The sequence below is a fragment of the Micropterus dolomieu genome, linkage group LG18 (genome assembly GCF_021292245.1).
Source record: "Micropterus dolomieu isolate WLL.071019.BEF.003 ecotype Adirondacks linkage group LG18, ASM2129224v1, whole genome shotgun sequence".
Classification (NCBI taxonomy): Eukaryota; Metazoa; Chordata; class Actinopteri; order Centrarchiformes; family Centrarchidae; genus Micropterus; species Micropterus dolomieu.
The window spans coordinates 30,128,680-30,147,660 of NC_060167.1; the positions used below are offsets into that span (position 1 = coordinate 30,128,680).

An 18,981-nucleotide genomic window follows, 5' to 3' on the forward strand; every position below is an offset into this window, starting at 1 on the left:
TGACGGTAAATTCATGTTAAAAACTGTTAAAAAACAAACCATGTAGTTATATGGCTTGCATTTCAAAATCTTGTTAATTCTTGTGACTTTACTGTTCTACTCTTAGTAATAACTAAGTAAGTTAGGTCCTAACTCCTTGAGCGTAAGTCTCCATCAGCTCTATTCAAGCTGTGCTGCTTTGCAAGGCCTACCTACCACTGTCTTATTTACTTTTTTTTTTTGATTTGTTAACTATGATGTTGTTGCTTTTCAAGTATCAAGTAGGGTCTAGTCTTCAGGGCATCAAGTCAAATGAAATCTTACAGCAGTCAAGTCTCAAGTGCAAATTATTTTGATCACGCTAAAAATAAAGAAAAGAAAGCACTTCATCAACTCTCATCGTTCTTTTGTGCCATTTTTATGTTTAGACATTGTTGAATGAAAATGTGAAAATTTGTTCCTAAATTTTGACACACGCTGTCAACACGCTGTCAACAAAGCTTGAAATTGTCTGTTGGTGGTTGTGTTTCACATTGAGATCAAAACATTAACAATTTTGCACCAAAGTTCAACAGCAACAAACCCATTAAAGAAGAACTGCACAACAGTGCAAGAAATAATGCATTTTGATCAAGAGGGAGATTTTGCCGTTGTCTTCTGTTCCTCCCTTCCTCTTGCGTCCACTAGTTTCCCACTCCAGCATGCCAGATTTTCTATGTTGCCTACCAGCCTACCTTGCCTGCTTGCTGCTGCCTGTTTTATCCTGCCACTTTTTTTGTTTGTTTAATTACATTTAAGACTATTTTCTCAAGCCTGCCTTAAGTCCTTAGTCTGATTCTAGGTCCACACCTTGCTTTCCAGGTGTGTTACAGTAATGCTTGTTTAACATTCTTGAAAATTTTGGTGGCAATTTAATCAAAGTAATGACAAGTATCAAAAACATGCATACTTGAGATAGGAACTGCTGATTCATTGTAGGTGCAAAAGTGTTCTGCAAAATCTATAAACCTGTGAAACGTTGCATGCTAGGGTGTAACTAATGGCAAACATTCAGGGAAATCTTAAGTTTAGAGTTGGCAAGTAGTCATACATTTTGTGCACATCCCTTTCCAGTCCTGCCTTTCCTTTCTCAATAACCATGCAATCATACTCTGTTGTGTTCCAGGAGACCAAAGGCGCCATGGGCACCAGGTCAATAAAGGTACTCAGCTTAAAACGATTACTAACAAAAGCATAAAGTACTATTTTGTTGATTGTTCTTTATATGCTGTGTTTATATGTCATTTGTTTTTGTTTCCACCCTATTACAAAACTCAAAAACATTTGTGAAAATAAACTACATATTCTTGTCTCTTTTTCCTCTACAGAAAAGAAGCACAATCTCTCTGAATGTAAGGGGGAAATTATAATGACATAAAATGCTAGAATCAAAAGGCATGACTTTTCCTAACAACAAAGAATTTATACATTAATGCTAATGTATCATGGCAACTTAATTGGTTAACCTGGATATAATGATCCAATACACATGAGACCATGGTCAAGATCACTGATAGCTTCTTTCTCACAGTAGTGGTATTGTTACTGTTTCCACATTTTCTATAAACCTCATTGCTTCCAGATGCTTCTTCCGCTCTTCCCCGGTGTCCACAGGCATGTATTTATTTTCTTTTTGCTTTACTGGAGACAATAACCATGCTGGAAGTGATTTGTCCATCTGTGTTTTATTCCTTTCTGCGTTTGCCAGTATGACTACTTCTAATAGTTTCATTTTACATTGTGTTTACAGAACAGTGATCTCTCAGTGTTTTATGACATAAATCATTTGAGGACATTATTCATGACATTTGGTATAGAATTCAGCAGAGAGACAACAATAGACTGCCAGTCCCTTTCGGTCCTTTGTTAGTTTACTGTAATATGACATGACATTTTAGAATTGCCATATTTATCTGTCTGTCCATCCTTTTAGATGGTGGAGGTGTACAGTGTGACTGTGGACTGCACTGTGACGTCTCGTTTCGCCCACACCGTCATGACCACCAAGGCTCTGAACAAAGCAAACTCCTCCCAGGAAATCTTCTTTGAAGTGGAGCTGCCCAAGACCGCCTTCATCACCAACTTCAGCATGTCAGTCAAAATTCTGCACATTTGACATTGACCATTCACCATGTCTTTCTCTATATTTGACAAATGTCCTCATGCCTCACAGGGAAACTGAAGGTCAGGTGTATGTCGGGGAGGTGAAGGAGAAAGAGAAAGCCAGGAAAGAGTATGAGAAGGCTGTTTCCTCTGGACAGACTGCTGGACTGGTCAAGTAGGTTGGACTGAAACACGTTATGGTGTGAACAGATGGTGGTGTGAACATCACATTAAAATAATACAGTACGTCATTGCAGGGCTTCTGGAAGAAAGATGGAGCAGTTTTCAGTGTCTGTCAACGTGGCAGCTGAAAGTAACGTGACTTTCATTCTGAACTACGAGGAGCTCCTTCAGAGGAATCTGGGCCGATATGAGATTCTAACCCGAGTTAAACCCAAACAACCCGTGCAGGAGTTTCAGGTTGAACACACTCTCCTCTTTTATTTTTCTAAATAATGACATCCTGGAAAGGAGAAGCTGAAAAACCACTCCATTTCTCCAGCGTTAGGAATGCAAGGTGTGAGGACTTTGTGTTAACATTTATGAAGCTTTAGGCCACACCTGATCTGCCTCTGTACGTTATGTCTGCATGTAATAATAATAATAATAATAATAATAATAAATTTATTTATTTTTAAGTGTTTTACAAAAACAATACAATTAAAATACAAACAGTACAATAAAATTTAAATTGAAACACTGAAAAGTAAATACCACTATACAAAGACATCTAAGATAAACGTTTAGGACTCAATCGCAGCAGTGAATAATAAGTAGGTCTTAAGCTTTGATTTAAAAACCTCAATTGAACATGCCAGCCTAACATCTGTTGGAAGACTGTTCCATAATGTGGGAGCATGAAACGAAAAGGCTTGCACACCAATTGTTTTTTTCCTAACCTTTGGTACAGTCAGAAGTCCTGTCCCGTGGCAGCGCAGCAACCGTGTAGGCACATAAGAATTTAAAAGATCAGACAGATGTAATGGTGCAAGGCCATTCACTATTTTATACATTAACAACAAAACTTTAAAATCTGCTCTAACCTGAACAGGGGGCCAGCACAGGAGTTATATGCATGTATTTAAATGATCCAGTCAGAATACATGCAGCAGCATTCTGGACCATCTGCAGACCTCGCAAACCTTTCTTAGGCAACCCAGAGAACAGTACATTACAATAGTCCAGCCTAGATGTAACAAAGGCATGAATAAGGGCCTCAGCATCTTTAAGTGCCAATATTGATCTAATCTTTGCGATTCTTCAGAGATGAAAGAAGGCTACGTGTGTGTGTGTGTGTGTGTGTGTGTGTGTGTGTGTGGAGAGACAGATTGTGGCAGACATCTATGAGCCCCAGGGCATTGCTTTTGTTGAGGCCACTTCAACTTTCCTCACCAATGAACTGCTCTTCCTGGTGGAAAAAACCGTCACAGACACAAAGGTAAAGATTTCTATCCTTCTGTTTGTAGGCTTAGAAGAACTTTATGATAATCTGTTAAGTATACATGATGTGTCCAGTAATGTCAAGTGAAATGAATCTCTTTGTCTCTCAGGCACACATCTCTTTCTCACCAACACTGGAGCAACAGAGGAAATGTCCACGATGTAAAGGCACCATAATTAACGGATATTTCATCATCAAATACGATGTGAAACGAGAAGAGCGCCTATGGGACGTTCAGGTCAGCAGGAGCACTGCTTCCTTTTGCATTATCTCCTACTTTAATTGACAAAACTCACTTACAGAATTTCTGAAAAATAGTATTTTACAGCTGATCTTAGGTTTACTCCCCTAACCATTTGAAGTTGTGCATAGCTGTGCCTTTATGCTGCATCTTCATATTAGTTTGTTATTAGACTGTTTTTCTCTTCAGATTGTAAACGGATACTTTGTGCACTTTTTTGCTCCACCTGACCTGGCCAGAGTCCCAAAGAATGTGGTGTTTGTGATTGACAGGAGCGGATCAATGAGTGGAAGAAAGATTGCACAGGTAAAAGACGTTGTGGGTAGGTAAGAGCCACACTGTGTGCACCACGTTCTGTACATCTTCACATGTGAATTTGGGAACCTTTGCAGACACGTGAAGCATTGGAAGCCATTCTGAAAGACCTCCATGAGGAAGACCACTTTGCTCTCATCCTCTTTGATAATAACATTATCACCTGGAAGGATTCTCTTACCAAAGCAACAGAGGAAAATGTATCTGAAGCCATTGCCTACATCAGGAAGCTCAGAGACAATGGATGTAAGGGGACAACATGCGGTACCAACTTTTATGACAAATGTTTCTGTCCTTATTCAGAATATCCAAATATTTACATGTTACATTTTGTCAAACAAGAGTCAAGTGAGTCAGATGACTTTAATCTTTATGTCAAATGTCTTTTCTTCCAAAAAACTGCAAATGTAGATGTTGCAGATGAATAATAATATTATTAGATGGCTTTATTAGGCATGATGAGCTGGGTTTACTCTGTGAGTTCTCTATTTAAACAATAGGGAAAGTAAAGTTAGTGGTGAAGAGAAATGTCAAGAACTAATGACTCATTGGTGACATGAGAGAAAATCACAAAAGTTAAGGGAGAGTTAGAAGAAGATTGATACCACTTTTCTACCAATTCAGTATGAAGCTACTGCCACAACTGGTTATCGTAGCTTAGCATAAGGATCTCTTGTCGTCATTGGAGGTTGCACTCTAGGAAGTCATTACTACTAATGCCCGGCAAAAAAGTGTATTTCCCAAAATTCTGACCTTGATTTTCTCCATGATAATGTTATCTCAAAAAATGTTCGTGTTCATCTGCTGATGTGTCATTGCCTTTCAGCCACCAATATCAATGATGCTGTACTGAGGGCAGTGAGCATGCTGGTGACAGAAAGAAAACATAAGAACCTTCCAGAAAGGAGTACAGATATGATTATTTTACTGACTGATGGGATGCCAAACAGTGGTGAGCTATGTTCATTTAGAAGATTCTAATATTTCATTCTCAAAGGTCAGAAGGCATGTAGATCAAATCCAACCGCTTAAAACTTGCAAGAAAAAGTGTTGTGTCAGAAAGTAATCAAAAGGTATTGTCCTTTGTGGTTTATTTCTGACACACCCGTTCGTTCTAAAAAGACCAGAGAGAAGATCCTTTTAGGACTGAAAAGTTGTGTATAAATAAAAACTTATTTTTGGTTTTCAAAGTTTCAAAATGTTGACAAGCTCTTGAAAAATCATAGAAGTAGCCAGGTAACTGTCTTATTGGAAGTGAAGGTTTACATAATTCATGTATGCCTGTGTGTATGTGTGTTTGAAGGAGAATCTAACCCCCTGAGGATCCAGGAGAATGTGCGTTCTGCTATTGGAGGAAATATGGCTCTGTATTGTCTTGGATTTGGGAATGATGTGGATTACTCCTTCCTGGATGTAATGTGCAAACAAAACAAGGGACTGGCCCGCAGAATTTTTGAGGGTTCAGATGCAACACTTCAACTTCAGGTAGAGTAAAAAAAAGTGATTTACAGCAAAGACAATGTCCATGCAAGTTTAGTGTATGATATTTGTTTGCAACCCCAAGGAGATATGGGATTTTTATGAAATGTGTCTTTTTTCCAGGGTTTCTATGAGGAGGTGTCCAGCCCTCTGCTCTTGGAGGTGGATCTGCGTTATCCTGATGACGCAGTGGACTTCTTGACCACAAGCCACTTCGGCCAGTTGTTTAATGGCTCAGAGATTGTGGTGTCTGGTCGGCTGAGGGACAATAACATAGATAACTTCTTGGTTGAAGTTTTTGCTCAGGGGGTGAGAAATGGACAGCTATATGTTAATTACGACATGAATGAACATGAACATTATTCATAATATATAATAATAATCATGGTAGTGAATAGACAATATACGCACATTTTCTAATATGAGGCTGTTCCCATGATTAAATCTTGAATGTTAAGAGTGATATTATGAATTAATTAATGTAAGTAGATTGTCAAAGTCTGGGTATTTTTACTTCAGCATCTGCATGTTGTTATTGTGACCTGTTAGCATGCTGATATTAGCAATTAGGTCAAAACACAGCTGTACCTAAGTACCACTAGCATGGCTCTAGACTCTTAGCTTGTCTTGTTACCAAATGATTACAATTAATTACCTGTCAGTAATAGCTGCTGTCTAATCTATCGTCTTTCTCTAGCCTGAAGAGGACTTCTGGGTGCAGGGAAAGGCCAGTGTGGTAGATTTGGATGTGATCTACCCAGAACAGGAGTACATCTTGGGTTTCTCAGAGCGTCTGTGGGCCTACCTCACCGTCCGACAGCTACTGGAGAACAGGTTCGTTCATCTGAATTCTGTCAGTCAGCTTCACCTGTACATGCTCCAAGATTTGAAGCAAGTTTACCCTCAAATAAACAAAAAAATCATAATTGTATGGTGCAGACTCTTTTATTGCACATCAAGTGCACCACATGTCAATATTCAACAACCAACTAATCTCCTCTTTCTTTTAAGATATTTTTTGGGGCATTTTTCCTTTATTTTTTATTTTTGAGAGACAGGACAGTGAATAATGATAAAAAAACCAGGGAGAGAGATAGGGGGCTACACGCAGCAAAGGGCTGCAGGCTGGACTAGAGCCCAGGCCGCTGCACTAAGGACTCAGCCTTGTATGTGGGGCAGGCGCTCTACCAAGTGCGCTAACCATGCTCCAAATCTCCACTTGCTTTTGCTATGTCACAGTGACATTGGTACTCAGCAGGAGAAAAACGATACAACAGCCAAGGCCCTGGACATGTCCCTGCGATATAGCTTTGTCACCCATGTTACCTCCATGGTGGTTGCCAAGCCTGAAAGTGAGGACGGACCATACAGCCTTCTCATCGCGGATAAACTGACTGAGGGTAAGGGGGATGTGTAATTATGATTTCATTTTTGTGGCTGGACCGTAGCAAGGCCAGCCTTAAAAAGGCAAAAGTCTGTACCTGACTGAGTGATGAAGCTACACTATTAGTCTGTCCAGTGTTCCCCGTTGACCATTGCTCTTTCAAAAGGAATAGGCGGGAACAATCCTCAGTTAGATCCTCCTGCCATATGCTAGATTTCGACCTAGTCCTGTTAATTATTAGAAATAATTTTTTATAATTATTTTCAAATTTGTAACACTAATTATTATTATGAGAAACCTGTTGATCAGTGTGTGAAAGTAAAATGTGCCACAGACATCCAACTAACTTGGTGTTCTGTGTGTTGCCCAATGTCACAGACCAGCGACAGAAAGCAGAGAGACACAGCGGTACGACAGTCTCTTTTAAATTAATTAAATGGCATACTTAATGAATCTGGGGCTGAGAACTTTTCTGATGTTTGCTTTTATTATTTTTTATATCAGGTTCTTCAGGCCATTCTTCCAGTAACAGTAGCCCATCAAGTGGTAAGCTTTCATACAGCAGTAGCTGTATGAACATTAGAGAATTTTATCATATTTATGCTTTCATTATTCCCGCCACAAATCTTGTTTTAAACGTTTTTATTGGTGCTTAGACTCATCAAACATAGGAATCAGGATTGTTGTTTTTTTTTCTTTCTAAAATAACATCATTAGTGGCCTGTGACCTGTGACATGACCTGTGACATTTTAATTATTCAGTTTTATTCAATTTTGTTTATTTTCTATCATTCGAATCAGAGTATGCTCTACACTGCTACACTGAGGAATGTAACCAAATTGTGTTGCTGTTGCTACAGATAATTACACGCTTGTTATATATATATATACTAGAGTTTGATTGTGATGCTCTCTGTCTGACATGATATTTTAATGATGCGTTTGCAGTGGATGGAGATCCTCATTTCATGATAGAGCTCCCTGACAGAGAAGACGCCCTGTGCTTTAACATCAACGACAAAACAGGAACCATTTTCAACCTGGTCAGAGACCCTAAATCAGGTCAGCTCAGTCTTACTCACTCACTTTTCCAAATATAGAGCACAAGTCTCCTTTTTTGTGAGAAATATGAGATGGGGCAACAAATGCAAACCTTTTATTTTTTAGGTTTTGTAGTGAATGGCGAAATAACTGGCAAGAAGAAAGTCTTTCGGGATGGTAACATCCACACCTACTTTGGCCGTTTTGGTATCACCCACCAGAAGCTGGGGGTGAGGCTGGAGGTGAGCACTCAGGACATATCAGTCTTCCACGATGGCAAGCAGTTCAAGCTGCTTTGGTCTGATGCAGCCTCTATCAAAGAAACCAAGTGAGTAATGCGGCATTCAGACCTTTTGGTCTGAAAACACCATAACGCTGCTTTGCTAATATAATCCAAAGTTACTGGACAACAACATTCTGCCTACTGAAACGACAGAATGATTGAGGTATTTTGTCATTTTGGTCATGTCAGGGTAAAAATTATTTTAAAAATAATTTAATTTCTTGTGTTTATCACTTAATAGAGTCCATGTTAACACACATGAATGTTCTATTGTCATACCTTTAAAAAAAGTGTAGCAAAATTAAGCTCCATCTAAATACAAACTAACAGAAAACAGGAGCAGTTAAAACTATACTTAAATCACATTGACAAATAAACTCACTTTAAACTATACTTAAATCACATTGACAAATAAATCTTCACTTTACGCCACATGGCTCCTGTGAATCACAATGAAACATTATCACAATTTTGCCTCTCGCTGTCAACTATTGGTCACAACTCTTTCATCTCTCCTCCAGTATGGACATCAGGTTGACTAAGAACTGCAGCTTGACAGTAACACTGAGGCACTCTGTTAAATTCATGGTCATCAGACACTCAAAGGTTTGGAAGAGACGCCAGGAACAACAAGACTACCTGGGTTTCTACACCCTGGACAGCCACCACTTGTCTGCTTTGGTTCATGGCCTGCTAGGTAGAGAACTGCAAGAAAGTTTCATATCATGATATATTGACTGTGTCGCTATTTTATGTTTGCTAATTCCTACTTTTGAATACAATCAAAAGATATGAAGTATGTAGTTTTCCTTCAGGTCAGTTCTACCATGGGGTTGAGTTTGAGATGGCAGACCTGCGTCCAGGTGAGGTCCAGGAGAACTTAGATGCCACCATGTATGTGAAAGGACAGGAGCTCAATGTGACCAGGTGCACATGCCTCATGCCACATAAAGTTTAAACAGGAACACATAATGCCTATGAGGTGAAAGAGCATTTCTTTTTGCATAATACACACCTCTTCATTGTTGTGTTTGTCTCCACAGACACTGGCAGAAAGACTTCAGCTGGCATGTGAAGAATGGGGAAAACATCCCCTGCTGGTTTGTTAACAGGGATGGAACAGGCCTCATCGATGGAAGAGCCTCAGACTACATTGTGTCAGGGCTTTTTGAGACAATAGCTGATGTAAAGTAAAGTTGACCCTATGCTAAATGTGCTTCACAGCTGGTAATATACAAACTTCGAACTACTTTAACATATATCACTAACATAACAGGGTGTCTGGAGATTTGTGCATTAACTATTTTACTCAAGAACTATATATTTTCTGTCCGATACAATAAAATACATCACCACCTGTCTCATATTCATGTTTTGCACTTCATAAAACATCCATATTGTGCAGGGTCTGCTTCTCTGTGAGTGTGATTGCATTTTTATATATGTTTTAACTTGTTGTAGCAGGAAAAGCATAGATGTAAATAACACTAATGATACTTTGAGGTAACCTCGGTGCGTGCATGCCCCCTGCAACAACAACACCAATGTGTTTTGCCTCATGCTGTGCACTTGCCTGTGCTTTTCTGTCTGCATCTTAATTCACAAAACTACTGCTGTTCACTATAATCAAAAAGAAAGGGTGTCATATATGGACTGTGTGACTGTACTTACCTGTACTTCCTAACTAGTCATAATGCAAACCTTGCATCACCAGAGAGAAATAATCAATAAACACCTTTATGTGGATTGAAATTCGCACACTGACAAATAATTAATACTCAAAACAAAAAATAAAGCAGCCATTTAAATGTAGCCACGTAATAAAATCTATACTTAGATTTTAAATTTGAAGTTTACATTATAGAAAGTTTTTTGATTCGGTGTGTGAGTGTGTCACTACGATAAATACAAACAAAAAATAAAGCAGCCATTTAAATGTAGCCACGTAATAAAATCTAAAAAAAAATAAAATAAAATAATCAATTCAGTATAATATATAATGATAATTATGGCCTCCGGGGGCGGCAGTGAGCTCATCACGGCTTGTTGAAAGAAGATGACGCACTCGAAAAACAATAACGATTTGAAGTCACACAAAGGTGAGGTTTGTGCTTTACATAAAAGTATGTTGAAACTGTATGTTTCACTCTTTCGAACGAAGAAACTACAAGAATACTAACCGAAGAGTTTGACCTCAGGTAAAAGCCGCAATCTTTACTTAAAACTATCGCGAATTTACGTCATCTAACAAGTTACGTTAATCCCGCATAAACTAGCTGCACAACACCATAGGACCGAATTCAAAAATAAGATAGCCATACTACATGAATTCACTGTAGTTGAGGTAATATTATAATGACCTCACATTTCTTGATAGGTTATCGCCCAGTGAACTCCACAACTTCTCACCTGAAGAGAGAAGACCAGAGACAGGTGACATGAAACTGACACAGTACAGATATAACAACGGGGTTATTAGGTCGAATAGACGTGCGGACAGAGGGATGTCATTTTATTCTCAAGGTGTGTTCAACAGGAGCTCACTAACCTGCACAGTAACCATAACGTTATAATATAGTAGTCCACACTACATAGTATATTCATAGGTGTCATTTACACTGGGGAAATGTCCCAACCACTTTTAGAAATGGCTGATTTTGTCCCCACCATTTTTTAAAGCATAATTTGTTAAACCTTGTGAAATATAGCTTGCAGTTAAATAACAAATATACAACATATAACAAAAATACCTTTAGAGATGTTTATTTGCACATTAAGAAAACTTGCAATGCAATTAAAATATAGAAACAAATGTGCATTATCCAGCTAAAAAAACAAACAAGGTACTGAACTGAAACTGTCAGTTCTTTTAAATCAAGACTGAAGACTATTCTTTTTACCACTGCCTTTAACTAGTAGACTGATAACTTACACTGCACTGTAACTTTTACTGTTAACACTATTTAAAAAGCTTAGAGAGCTCTTTTGATTCTACCATCTCACAAGGCTGATCCTCAGGTAATAGGGCCTAGTAGAATTACAAGGATTAGAGTCCCTACTTTCTCCGCTGTTAACTTGTTAACAGGGCCCGCTGTCAACTGCTTTTACCAGAGTTTGTAGCGTGGACAATCTGGATTTACAGTAACGACTGTATCTAAGGAAGTGTTAGAGTCCACTTAGGGTTAGAGTCCCTAAGTGTTAAAGGGTTAGAGTCCCCTTAAGGTTAGAGTCCCTAAGTAACTAAAGGGGGATAGAGTGGGAGATGGGGAATCAAAGGAGTAAAATAAGCAAAGGTGGGAGACCTGCCTGTTTTTATTTTCTATTTAACTTTTAAAACTTCTTATATTTCCCTGTTGCTTTTATGTTTTATGTAAAGCACTTTGAATTACCTTGTTGTTGAAAAAAAAACTTGCCTTGATTATAAAATTACCTAAAGACGTGCAGCACCAATCAGTAACTTTAATAACTTCTTGACACAGTTTCTTTTTGCCTGATCTGAAAGCAACACAGAATGCCAGAGAGCTGCACTGACTGCAATGTCACGTGCTACCTGAATTTGGTGTTTCCTTTTACATTAATAAAAACATTTTCACTATAAATTGGTGCAGAAACTTTCACCAGAATGCAGGAAATGAAGTGTTTAATGATCAAAATTTCCTGGTGGAGGTCCCCCCAGATCCCCCGTCGCGTATCTTGATGTCTCGCAAGCTAAGTGTCTCTTCACACCCTTCATCTGAGCCCCTATGTCCCCACCACTTCACAACACCCTTGAATATATTATTCTGTACAGTACTGTATTACTAAAGAAATGTAATCATTATTTATGAAACCTTAATACAGTGGCAATATCATGGTCATTAATGTTCCATGTATGTGTGGGCTTTTTACAAACTGTGGTTGATGCATCTTTTTCACTGCAGACATTTCAACATGGGAAAACCACAGGTGTTATTAATAACATTATAATGCTGTTGTTAACTTCACTTAAGGATGCACCTTTAAGTATGTGAGAAAGCCTCTACTTCAGTGCTTTTCCTTTTACGCTATCAGGACGTTTGTGGTGTATTGACTGGTGTCATAAATCTTTATCTTTATTATATGTGTGTGTGAGGGAGAGAGAGATTAACATCTCAGAAAACACATTTTTCTGTCTCTTTTCTGTCCTTTACACCTCTCATTTGGGTACATGAGTTTTTGCATATATGGTTTGTTATGTGCTGTACTATGCAGTGAGTCTAAAATGTATTGTCTGTATGTGTGTGTGTGTGTGTGTGTGTGTGTAAGAACTCCTTGTACTGTAACAACTCACCAGCTCTTATTACATGGCTGTGGTGTGTGTACTAATAGATCCAGGGCAAGTGTGTTGACCCCAGTCATGTCGGAAGTTCAGGAGTTCGGAGGGATTTTCTCTAGTGTGTGTGACTGTGTGTGTGTCTGTCTCTGTGTATGTGTGTGTTTGTGTAAGCTTTGCTGATTAACACCAGATGCGTGGGGCTCAGGGTGTCGGCAATAGCTTGAGAGGGCCCCACTGTACTCCATTCGGCCCTGGTTGCAGAAAACGCTCAAGCGAGTTCTTCACACATGCCTGACATTAATATCTTTGCTGTTCATCCCCTCGATCCCCACAAGGTTAGAAACATCAGGTCAGACTGAGCTCAAGGAAATTTTAATAAGGAGGTTGTGCATCAAAGGCGGAGAGTCAGCGTAGATCTCATGCTGCTCCACCAGAGGGCGGGAGAGAGCTGTTAAACATCTGTAGTGTTTCTAAACTCAAGGTACTCAGGTCAGGTTTGACTACTGTGGGTTAATATTTTTTCCAAGGATCTCTGTAGTTTCTTTATTTCATATAAAACACAGAAACAGATTTTGTATTGTATTACTGTTTTAAAGTTAAATTTTAAAGAGAAATTGTTTATCTAGAAAGTTCTATTACTAATATTAACTACTGCAATCTTTTGCGTAAGTGAATAGTTTTTATTCATGCAGCTACATATCACTTATATATTATTATTATTATTATTATTTATATATAATATTAATTAATCATTTATATATGTATTGTTTAGTATATAAAATGTCACTTGTTCCCAGAGCCTAAAGTGACTGAATAAAGTGACTAAAGTGAATTATTTTGTACTTAAACTAAAGACGTTCAATTTACAATCATGCAAAAGAGAGAAAAGAAGCAAATCCTTCAAGTCTGAGACGCTAGAATTTTTCCTTTATATATAACTTGAACGATTGCTTGATTATTAAAATTGTTGATGATTAATTAACTGTTGATTGACTAATTGCGTAACAGATTAATAGTTTCAGCTGTACTTATGATTATTGCAGTAGATTTAAATTAAAGTAGTTGTAAAATCACTCTAAAATGAAGGCCATTACATTACATAACAGTGATGCCTTTCTCACTATAGGGTACACTATAGAGCAAAGTAAATCTCAAAATTAATATTGCACTTTCAAACAACTGTCCCTATGAACTTTTTTCTTGTTGCGTGCAAAACTTGAAAATGCAAAAATGCAGCTGTGCAGTGAGACATTTGTCTGATTGCTACAAGTTTGTCACAAGTTTGTCAAAGTCTATGTCATTTCCATTTCAGCTGCACTTTCTTGAACCCTTTCCTTTGTCCTTACCTCCCAGGTCTCCCCCTCCCCTTCCCCCCGCCTGTCTCTCTACCTTTTGTCCCTGTGTGAATATTTCACATTGCTGCTGCCGCTGGTGCGTGATGCGGGGGACTGAGCGCTCATTGTGCGTACGCAGTGTGGGTGCTGCGGTATGTGGCTCCCGGCGTGTGGTGTGTCGTGACAGGCGTGTGGCCGCTGACGCCAGCCGGCCGCCTACCTGTCTGTCTGTCTGTCTGTCTGTATCGTTACACCTGACCGGCGTTGACATCGCCATACCCACATACACACACTCACGTATACATTGTACCACTAGACATGGTGCCTAAAAGTCAAATTAGGGGTCATAGACTCCTTGCAGCTGTAGGATGCCCAGTCGTCCTTCCAGTACAGGAGATTTACATGGGGCTTTGTCGCCTTTGATGTTCCGCTGACTTTGTGAGTTAATGGGTGTCACCAGAATTTAATCAAAATGTATTTTGCAAGTAATCTGACTAAAGAAAATGGAACCTGCATGGTTTAAATGCAATTTAAGTACAGCTGTTGCATATCTGCTGCAGTTATTCATAATAATAATTAGGCAGATTTCTGCTATTGCTTTTTCAGCACATGCACTCATATTTCATGTTGAAGATGTACCACTGTGCCGTGTAGATCTAGGCGATGTTGCAGCGCACCGTGGTGTAATCCTTAGTATTTAGTATGTTCTCTCAGGCTGCCGAGGTGAAAAGTTGAACCTGGTGTTGACCTTCTCTTGAGACAGGGCTTAGCTCTGAAGTCAGGCGCAGGCCAAACGCACAGGGAGGATATTCTCAAGTTCCTCTTTCCCTCCCTCACGTGCCCGGCTCCTCTGCACGGCCACCCTCCCCTCCCACACGGAAACAATTAACATCTGTGATAAGAAGTTGTACATATTTCCATCATTTTATCTTGTCGGTTTTGTTTGTTTGTTTTTCCATCATGGCTTAAGTCTTGTGTCCTCTTGTCATGGCGCTGATAATCACAATTACATCTCATCTAGGTGCAAGGAGTTGGAGAGCGAAAGATGGAGAAAGAGACTGAGAGGGGCCTTATGTTTAGCACTGCAGGGAATTGGATTCCAGATGAAGAGATAATGAAGAAAACAAGCAAACAATTGTGCAAAAATAGACAAAGTGGGGGGGGGGAGCAAGAGCAGACTGACGACACGAATGAATGATGTTTGGGGCACCTAGACAAGTTTTCATTTGTACTTCATGAAACCAGTTGAAGACTGTTTTTTACTCTGCATAAAAAAGGTGGATATCTTTGATAATCATCTTTGATTATCATAAACCCTCACAACCACAACAAATACTGTGTTGTAACTTAACCTAAAAAGGTGGGTAATCTCAGTCCCTATTTAAAATGAAAGTGAACTTGTTTCAGATGTGTGTTTGTGAAAATTATCTAAAAATGTATGTGATCATGAACATACAGAAAGAGGCATCTGAACATTGTGTGTGTGTGGGCTTTATTTCGCATCTTTTGTTGTTTCTATGTCGCATTCGTCCCTGTAAAGGACAGAGAGCTCTAACTTTTGGGTAAGATTTACTTATTATGTGTCGTATCATATGCCTCAGACTTGCTGATCCACACTCTGTTTTGTTAAAGCAACATGACCCAGAATTCAAAAGTAAGTCTGACATTCTTCCAGTCCAGCGGAGCTGGAGAATACATGGCCTAAAGATATGACTCCGACAGTAGATGTTGAGTCGTGCTGAACTTCGTTCTCCATCTGTTTTAGTTTTGGAGTGGTTGTGATAACCTCAGCCTGACCCCTGATTGGACTAATCTCACCCTCATCTTTACTCGCTGGTCAGCTGACAGAACGCTTCTCTGCAATTGGTGGGTGCACTATTGAGGAAGAGGAATTTGTTTAGCATTGTGTTGAGTAACAGTTAGCCAGTGAGAAGTTTAGTCTACTGTTTAAACCATAGCAAAGCTTCAAAACAGAAACTGAAGAAATGTTTAGGGTGAGAATTTAAAGAGCCAAACTTGTTGGCGTTCCCAGGCAGTAGCCATGAAATGCTGTTACCCTGCGGTGTGTGCACAAGCACAACTGGATGCCGGTAAATATAAACTCATGTTATAAGTTACATTACACTATTACAGTAATAGTTGTAACATCTGTAAATAAGTCAAACATGTTCTTTGTGTTCAGTCTTAAAGAGTTTGCCGTCCAGTGTAGTAGCTGGTCCAAGCGGTCTGTTTGGAGGGCTTTAGTCCAGCCAGATTAGATCAGAGGAACTCTCTGTTTGTTTGTTTTGATTTGGGAGGGGCAAGGCTCCTGAGGGATAGCCCCGCTCTCCCTATCTGTCAACTACCACTCTGCTGTCCCTCCCCAGGATTCACCCTCAGGGCACAGTTGACTGGAGCCCCCCTGACCTCTCTGTCACCCCTTCCTAACCCACGTTAGCCAAGGCATCCTGGGAACAAAGAAGAAATCGAAGGAAGACTCTGCTGTGTCTTAATGTCCTCTGAACCAAATCACAACCAGACCCGTTCACCCGGGGGTGTAGGCAGTGCCACCCAGGCCGGCAGCCCCTCTAGCCCTGGTCAGCCATAGAAGAGGTTCATTCCAGCCTTTGACCTCTCTTTCATCTGTTTGTGGGTCTGAGGTGTTCTCTCACACCCAGTAGTGAGAGGAGAGGAGAGGGTGACTGAAAGCTGCTGCAGCTGCTGTCCAGTTCTTGTGTGTGTACTGTGAGAATATGGCATCTGAATATGCGTGAATATCCGAGTCCAAATTTGATTCAAATTATTTTTTGTTATTGTGAATCTGTCATTTGCTTAAATATAGATCCAAACTTAGCCGGTAGAATTAGCCAAATTTGCCATCCGTTTCGCATGATTTTCTGCTACTGGTTGTTCTCTGTTGTGTAGCCTTCTGGGTCTCATGACTGGAATACACTCGTCTCTCTTTCCACTTATTCTAGTGTCTTGCAAGGCAAGGGCAAACACCTTCACATGTACACACACACAAAACACACATCACCCTCCTCCGCCGCCCCCACACACACACACCTCTGCTGACCTCTTCTTCATCTCCCATAAGGCCTTGGGGTGAGGCAGCCTGGCACCAGACAGTTATTTAAACCCTCAGGCAGCTTCACAACAGGTCAGAGACAGAACGGAGAGAGAGAGGGGGAGAGAGAGAGAGGGAGAAAGAGAGACACATGTATTCACAGCTCATTATTTGCTGATTAACTGGTGTCGTAACTTAAGATGAGGGATGTGGACTTTTTCTTTTTGAATAGAAAGAACTTAGACTTTGTGAAGTTTTGCTAATGACATTCAGTGATTGTTGGCCATTTGCTGTATTTGCATCAAAATTCCCTTTAGAAATATATAAATACCAAATAAAATTTGAAGTCTAAGAAACTAATTAGCTTCTTTTACTTTAATTACTGTCTTTGTAGATTCCCTCTCAGTCTTTAAACCCATCCCTTTAAAACAGAAAAATATGTTATTCAGCCATAAATTAATTTTGTGTTTTTATTATGTTTCATTTAATTGTAATCCCATGAAACAGGAAATAAAAGCACGGGGATGCTGTGATTGGATTAAAAGTAGCCTTCGTAAACATTGTGACCCATGTCTTTGACACACCTCCTTTCTCCTCTTGAAGAAAGTCTCTTCATAACAAGAACGGCGAAAGATGAAGGTCTCCTTTTAAAAGAGGACACGGGATGGGGAGGCAGACTTTGGAGTCTTTGTTAAGCATGCGGGTCTGTGTTTTGTGTCGGTTTTGTTCTTCTAAATCCTCCTTGGTTTGTGTTTGTCTCCGAGCTCTGCTTTGAGCGATTAGGGATGAGGGTTTGAACGGCTCGGTAAAATGAAGACATAATTTCAGCACTTTATTGTAGCTTTGAATTGTGTTTCTTTTTATCAATAAATTACACTGCTTTGAATATTAGTTATATTGAAGGTTTGTTCTTTAAAGAGAAATAGCCCAGAGCGTATGCAGAATTTTACTGTTGCATTAGACTCGGGGCTGGTTTGCTCTTTATGAGATGAGAGTATATTGTATTGGACAAGTGATGTCAGTAAACCACGCCACCAGAGATGAGCCATATCACAAGAGGCATCGCTCGAAATCTGAGTTGTGCCATTAGACAGAGAGAAAGGCAGTATCTTGAGAGAGAGAGAAAAAGGAGAGAGACACAGAATGGATTGTTCCATGGACGGACCTTTTAGCCTTATCTTCCTGAGCTACTCTTACAGAAAACCAAGGAGAGAAGGGAAAAGAATGCCCTGCTCTTTCTCTCCCTCCCATTTCCCATTCTCTCATTTCTCCTGTCTGCCTCTCCCTTCCTTCTTCATTTCTTCTTCTTCTTTTGTCCACCAGTCTATACCCGGCGCTTCTTAAAAATCCTCTTAACCCTTGCACTGTTCCATTGTCCCCTTTCCTCAATATCTTACCTTGATGTTTTAATATCTTGTTTCTTTCCTCACCCACTACTATCTTATCCGTCTTCAGCTCTTTGGAGCGCTGTTAGAGCTCATTGCTCCTACAGATTGCTAAAAGGTAGATTTGTAAGCCGCCGCTGAGTCTCAGCAGCAGTTGGCTGTTAGCGTTACACTCTGTAAAATAGATCCCTCTCTCCATCTCAGGCTCACACCATATGCATGACAGCTTTTCAGGAGGGGTGCCATACAGAAGTGGGCCCAGTTGCCTTTGCAAGAACATCTTATTTGCATTTGTTTACATGTGCCACTCTCTGCACATTTGGATTTGCTGCATGTCATGATGTTTTGGTGCACCCCTTGCCCAGATCCTGATACACACAGACACACACACACACATGCAACAGTATTTGGTTGTGATGACACTATGAGTCGTCCTCTCCTCCCTCTCTGACAGAATGAAACGGATGGATAATTAGATATCAAAGGAAGGCAGGCAGGGTGTGGCGAGGCGCGCGGGCCCCTACGATGGTAAAGCACTTATTAATGAGATAGGCCTTATCTGCTCTCCTCCCAGGAATTCTGCCTTTGATCGGCCCCGACTCCGGACTTAATACATT

General features: G+C 39.9%; 1 protein-coding gene and 1 long non-coding RNA gene across 2 annotated transcripts; both read left to right on the plus strand.

Moving 5' to 3' along the window:
- The first annotated feature begins 1,951 nt into the window (after positions 1-1,951).
- Positions 1,952-9,499, plus strand: LOC123987089 (inter-alpha-trypsin inhibitor heavy chain H3-like). The gene is made up of 19 exons (XM_046075705.1): positions 1,952-2,109; positions 2,192-2,296; positions 2,379-2,541; positions 3,449-3,559; positions 3,672-3,800; positions 3,993-4,109; positions 4,196-4,364; positions 4,945-5,070; positions 5,422-5,603; positions 5,721-5,906; positions 6,295-6,431; positions 6,837-6,997; positions 7,360-7,389; positions 7,486-7,527; positions 7,930-8,043; positions 8,149-8,350; positions 8,827-9,002; positions 9,121-9,232; positions 9,349-9,499. The coding sequence occupies exons 1-19, from the start codon at positions 1,952-1,954 to the stop codon at positions 9,497-9,499; spliced, it is 2,571 nt and encodes an 856-aa protein (XP_045931661.1).
- An 890-nt stretch (positions 9,500-10,389) lies between these two features.
- Positions 10,390-17,870, plus strand: LOC123956830. Its single transcript, XR_006821650.1, has 4 exons — positions 10,390-10,503; positions 10,683-10,738; positions 15,699-15,799; positions 16,300-17,870. It is a non-coding gene; the product is annotated as an uncharacterized LOC123956830 (long non-coding RNA).
- The last annotated feature ends 1,111 nt before the right edge of the window (positions 17,871-18,981 follow it).

Excerpts from the sequence above, each read along its gene's own strand:
- LOC123987089 (XM_046075705.1), top strand. The coding sequence starts at position 1,952 with ATGGTGGAGGTGTACAGTGTGACTGTGGACTGCACTGTGACGTCTCGT. Across the intron at positions 5,604-5,720 it reads ATGCAACACTTCAACTTCAG|GGTTTCTATGAGGAGGTGTC; the intron begins GTAGAGTAAAAA and ends TCTTTTTTCCAG. Across the intron at positions 8,044-8,148 it reads GGTCAGAGACCCTAAATCAG|GTTTTGTAGTGAATGGCGAA; the intron begins GTCAGCTCAGTC and ends TTTATTTTTTAG.